At 58.9% G+C, this 6000-nt stretch overlaps 1 protein-coding gene across 2 annotated transcripts in view; it reads right to left on the reverse strand.

The window, feature by feature from the left end:
• Positions 1–5211, reverse strand: part of SLCO2A1 (solute carrier organic anion transporter family member 2A1) — a 69523-nt gene extending 64312 nt beyond the window's left edge. The window contains exon 1 of one of the 2 annotated variants that reach the window (XM_056122069.1): positions 4936–5211. In XM_056122069.1, coding sequence (XP_055978044.1) covers positions 4936–5031 — 96 coding nt within the window. In that variant the 5' untranslated portion in view covers positions 5032–5211. The remainder of the gene's footprint in view (positions 1–4935) is intronic. The other variant, XM_056122068.1, reaches the window with a different exon arrangement.
• Positions 5212–6000: the final 789 nt, after the last annotated feature.

A 6000-nucleotide genomic window follows, 5' to 3' on the forward strand; every position in this document is an offset into this window, starting at 1 on the left:
TGTGTGTATGAGTATGTGTGTGATGAGTATTGTGTATGAGTATGTGTGTGTGTATGAATATGTGTGTGTGAGTGTGTGAGGGTGTTTATGTGTGTGTGTGTGTGTGTGTGTGTGTGTGTGCGCGCACAGTACGCATTCCTGAACTCCAGCTGAATGGGAGCTCTCTGGCCTTGGATTATACTGAAAGCAGTTTCCTAAACAGAATTCGCAGGTTGTTGGGATGTAACCCTTGCTTTGGAAACTGAGAAGTGAAGCCCCAAATGTTCCCTGTGCCCTAGGGGTTCCCCAGGAAGTTCCTCAGGAACAGGAAATACCTCCCCACAGGAAAGGGGGCCTTGCTCCCAGGTCAGAGTGAGAGAAAGCTGAATCTGCCAGGGGCAAAAGCCCTTTCTCTGCACAGTTCTGCAACACCCCCACAAAACCCCTCTCCCACTCCCCCGAATCTGCACTCCAACCTTGCTGAGCTTTGAGAAGAGACAGGCTGAGCGCAGGCCTGTGAAGGCCAGGCCACAGATGACCAGGGAACCAGAAATTCAGTTTCCTTCTTACAGGAGTTACCTGTCCATTTGCATTTCCTGGTGCCTGGTTCCCAACAATCTCTCCCAAGTAAGTGCTTTGTTACTTTATTTTTTTTTTAAATGATACAAACAAACACTGTCCTCCCGTGTTCATTGATTTGCTTGAGCGGGCCCAGTAATGTCTCCATTTTGAGACTTGTTGTTACGGTGTTTGGCATATTGAATACATCACGGGTAGCTTGCCAGGCTTTGCCGCACTGGCGAGATACTCTCAGTACGTTGCCGGGCTCTCCGAGAGGGGCGGAGGAATCAAACCCGGCACGGCCAGGCTCACTGCGTGCAAGGCAAATGCCCTACCACTGTGCTATCGCTCCAGCCCAAAAGAGGGAGTGACCATCTCTACATTTTTAAATTTGGGGATGGCTCTCCAGGAAATGCTTCGGGAACCACACAAGGCATGAGCTCCCAACCTCGGAGCCATCTCCAGCCCCCCAATTTGTTACTGAAAGATGACTTCAAGGTCAGCTCTTCCTCTGTCAAGAACGGTTCACCACCTAAGGAAAGAGAAGCTGGAGCCATCCTGGGACAGGCAGGGGAGAGCAGGGAGCCAGGATTCTTTCACTGCTCCCCTCACAGCCCTTAACTGAAACTCTGGAGGAAAAAATAGTTTCCTTCCTTCCCGCCCCCAAGCAGCGGTGAGACTTGGTTTTTGAGGCCACCGGAACCAGCTGGGAGGTTGACCTGGCTCCTTTCTCCCCTCCACCCCACAGAGTGTCCTGGACGCGGGTCCCTGGCTCGAAGCTCCTGACCCCGGGCAGCAACTCATGAGATAACCTCAGTTTGGCCCCCAAGGTTTCATCTTGAGGAGAAACAGAATGATGTGAGGCTGCCAGCCTAAGTAAGCCACAGAGACGCCCTCCTCCCTTGGCCCCGCGCGCAGCCCTTGGACGAGCCTGTTTTTAATTTAGAGTGAGTTCTAGAAGCTCACAGCTCCCTCTGACAGTGGCCGTCAGCGGCCCTGCACTTCTGTGTAAGTGAGAGAAAAGCAAGGAGAGAGGCCCTCGGGAGTTGCTGCATTTCCTCTTGGGAAGGGAGACACAAAATTCCCCCCAGAGTGGGTGTCTCGAGGCTCCTTGGATGGGAGCATGAGACGCAGGGCCAGGAACGCAGGTGACACCAAGGGGATCGCGAGTACCTGAGCTGGGCACCAGGGCCGGGGAGGGAGCACCAGCAGGGCCCCGAGAAAGCACAGCGCCTGGCCACAGGCTCACCTGAGGGGTTCAGAGCTGACCTCCCCCAACCCGCGTCCGGTGAGGTAAAGTGCCAAGGTTAGGCTCATGTTCCCGGGCTCTCGCCTTGGGGGTCCCCTCACCTTTCTGAAGATGTCCCTCACTCAGCCTTGTTTTCCTCACTGGCAGTTTTTTGGGGTTTTGGGGGGTTTGGAAAGAGCTTCCCCCGTGGTTGGGAAGTCATGCCTGCGGTGCCAGGACTTGAACCTGGGTCCTTGTGTGCAGCAGACATGTGGCCCAGCCCTTTGAGCCCCAGCCTTGTTTTCCTTCTCATTAATGGCGACCATAATAGCGCCCATTTGGGAGGGTTGTAATGAGGCCTAAATATTAAAACACTTCCATAGCTCTTGTTGTATTCAGGCAGGCCCATTACAGTTAGCTATTATTACTATTATTTGGACATTACTATTAACCATAGTTTCTCTTAACTATTAACTCGGCCTCGTGGAATGAGGCTTAACTTGTAGAATGATCGTTCCTAAGCCACGTTTGACTGTACCGTCCTGTTTGCTGAGGCCAGAACTGACCTTTACCGCTGCCAACCCCCAGGAGCCCAGCAGGGTTCACAAGCCGCTTTCCTACACCTGGTTTGTGATAATAGTCACTAAACCCCAGGAGGCGGGAACTGCTGGTGTCCCTGGTGTTCCCCAGGTTTTTCACAGAAGGACCTCAGAAAAACATCTCCCTCATCCACCTAACGAAAAGGCCGCGGTGGACATGGAGCCGAGTCCTTTGGCTTCTGCCCCTTCCCCTCCACCGTCTGTTATGTAGGGGTTGGCAGAAAGATCACAAAACAGGTTGGTTAGTCTGTCCCAGCAACAAGGATCCTGAAAAACGGGTGCAGGGAGCGATCTCACGCCTGTCAACCAGCTCTCCCGGCCCTGAGCCCCGCCAGGAAGGTGCAGAAGGGGCAGCGGGCCCTGGAAACGCCCATCCAACAGCAGCCGGAGGAGAGCCTGGGGTGAGTCTCACAGCATTCCAACCTTGTACCCAGTTCCAGGCTGAGAAGTGAAGCGAAGCAGAAGTCCCTCCAAACTCTCATCTCAGAAATACCGCCATCAAGGGAGGCGGTGATTGAGAAAATCTGGTTTTCCGAGTTTAAAAAGGAGTCTCATAACTGGCATGAGACTAAGAGAGACGCTTAGGAGGCCAGCTGGATGGGCCCAAGGCAGGCACGCGCGGCCAAATCATCGGCACGTGAGCAATTATCTTCTTTTTAGAGATCTTCAAAGAAACTGCTGTCATAAACTTATTTATTTTAGGCGCTTGGGGCAGCCCTACAGACCCACCCCACTCGGGTCAGTGAGCCTCGCTGTCTCGCTGATGGGAATCTGTCTGGGGCAGTCGTGCCGTCCCTCCGGCAGTCCCTGGGTAATTAGTGGGGCGCCCTGCTCCCTCACGGGTCCCTCTTCTCAGACCACACAACCTCTGCTCCCACCCCGCCCTCCTGATTTCTCTGGTAAACACCAGATTTGCTGCTGAGATTGCTTTTTGCTGCAGAATCTTTTCAATGGTGGGATCAAAATTGTGGTATTTGGGGCCACAGAGACAGTACAGGGGTGAAGGCACATGCCTGGTATGTGGACGATGTGGGCTCAATCCCCAGCATCACACAGGACAGGGTTCTGTGTACTGCCTGGTGTAGTCCCAATGCTCCCCCCCCCCCCCCCCCATCACCACCAAACCCCTGTGATAATCTCCCCCAGATCTCACCTCCCTGGGCAAGAGTTGAGGATTATCTTAAACTGCAGGTTTTCTTTCTAATGCATCCATTCCCACGCTGGACTGGGGAACAGGGCAGAGAAGAAGGGGCATTGCAGCAACCTCACCCACACGACCAGCCCACAGGGACCCCCATCCTTCCTCTGGGGAACTTGGTGCTTCCCTGGTGGCACCAGAGGCTGGTCTAACCGTAGGCGCTCTGTGGCTGTCAGAAACAGCCCCAAAGGGAGCTCCCACATCCTGCTGTGAGCCTGGAGACGCAGAGGGTCAGTCCTCTGCATGCATATTTATGGGGCAGCGAGGGGCAGTGAGGGGGATGGGCACGGACATGCACTCTGGGCTCCAATCCCACAGACCTGCCCGAAGGTGGCACCTGCCTGGACATTACTGCAACAGGTGCGTTCCGGAGACAGGAAAGCCACAGTGGGGGCACTGGGTGCGGGATGGGAGGCAAAAGCCTGGAGAAGGCATGGGGACCCCCACCAGGAGGAGAGGAACCTTGAGCTTCCGTCTAAAGCACCAGCCCAGAGCCTCCCAGTCTGCCCCAGAGATGCTCTCCACCATTTAGGAACCAGGCAGGTCACTAAGCTAGGGCCCGACCAAGAACAAAATGGGACAGAATTGTCCTGTGTCTATCCCGGGGTGCAGGTGCACACACCTCCAGGAGTCCCCTGACCCCAGAGGCAGACCCGGGCAATGGGCCCCTGAGTGCCTGCACACACACACACACACACACACACACACACACACACACACCTGTATTCTATCCTGGTGCGCAGGTGCACACACACAACCAAGAGTCCCCTGAATCCTCTGACCACAGCGGCAGACCTGGGCAATGCGTCCCTTAGTGCCTGCACACACACACGCAGATACACACACACACACACGTGTCCTGGTGCCCCCTGACCCGCAGCTGCAGATCCCAGAAATGGGTCTTTGAATGCGTGCGTATACACACACACACACACACACACACACACACACACACACACACACCCCTGTGTCCTATCCTGGTGTGCAGGTACACATACACGTCCAGGAGTCCCCAGACCCACAGCGGCAGACCACTGTGATGGGTCCCTGAGTGCCTGCACACACACACACACACACACACACACACACACACACACACACACACACGCTCGCGCGCGCGCGCGCACACACACACACACACAGGCACACGCACACGCACACGCACACGCACACGCACACACTTAAACACATACGTGTCCCAGCGCCCCCAGACCCGCGGCTGCAGGCGCTGGGCGATGGACCCGGGGCGCGGCGCCCGGCACGGAGAAACGCGCCCCGACGATCCCGCGCGCGGACGCCGCCCCCCGCCGGAGGCGCGCCCGGAGGGGAGGACGCTGGGACCCGGACAGTCCGTCGGGTTCTCGGCTCACCTTGATGTTGCCGAAGACCGTGCGGCGACAGCTGCGCGCGGGGCCCGAAGTCCCGGGGCCGCCAGGGCGCGCGCCAAGCTCGAGCAGGAGCCCCATGGTGCGGTGCGGGCCGGGAGCGCGGGGGGCCGGCGCGGACGGGGGGCGGGCGGCGGCGGCCGGAGGAGGCGCGGCGGAGACTGAGCGAGAGGGCGCGCGTCCACAAGTTTTATAAGTGGCGGCCCGCGGCGCCGATGATGAAACGCGCTCTCTCCTCCCTCTTTCCGCGGCCGTCGGAGGCGCTGCGGGCCCCCGCCCCGCCCGCCCGCCGCCCCCCGCGCAGGTGGCACGTGGCGCGCGCGCGGTGGTCGCGGCTCCGGGGTGCCGCGCCCGCCCCGGAGGGTGGAAGGCGCCGAGCCGGGAGGCGCGGGTGGTCCGGCGCCGGGGCTGGTGCTCGAGGGGCGCCGGGGGTTCCCGCGGGGCGGAGCGTGGGGTGCAGCGGGACGGAGCAAGAGTCAGGGGCGCGCCGGGGGTGCAGCGGGCGCGCACTGGAAGCCGCGGGCCTGCAGGAGAAGCCCCGCGCCCGCCCTCCCGCCGTGCTCGCGGCGGTGTCCCGAGCGGGTCGTTGCTTGTCCGCACTCGCAGAAGCAGCCCTCGCCTCGGTTCCCGCGATGGCTGCGACGCTGTTTGTGAGCGGGACTGATTTCTCTTTAGGCTGCTCTTTGCGCTGGAGAGGGGGCAGGTGACAAGGTGGAGAGGTGGGGGCCGCCCCCGGGCTGGGCCCTGTGCTGGCTCGGAGCCAAGGTAAACTCCAGGCGCTGTCAAGTGTCAGCAGGGCTGGGTCTGACCTGCTGCTCCGCCGCCGGGACTGGGGTGCGGGGCTGGACACGCGGGACGCACCCCCACTGACCTCTTTCCCAGGGCTGGAGGAGGGAGCAGCGACTTTATTGCCCCAACCCCAACCTCACCCAGTTTTGTTTTACCCCAGCCAACATTGTAAGTGCAGAGAAGCAAAACAAGGCTGGGCTTTTCCCGCGAAGGCAGGAGGATTCTGCCCCCAGTGCTCCGCGGGAAGGAATTCAGATCTCG

The sequence above is a fragment of the Sorex fumeus genome, unplaced genomic scaffold, assembly GCF_029834395.1.
Source record: "Sorex fumeus unplaced genomic scaffold, SorFum_2.1 ptg000044l, whole genome shotgun sequence".
Lineage (NCBI taxonomy): Eukaryota > Metazoa > Chordata > Mammalia > Eulipotyphla > Soricidae > Sorex > Sorex fumeus.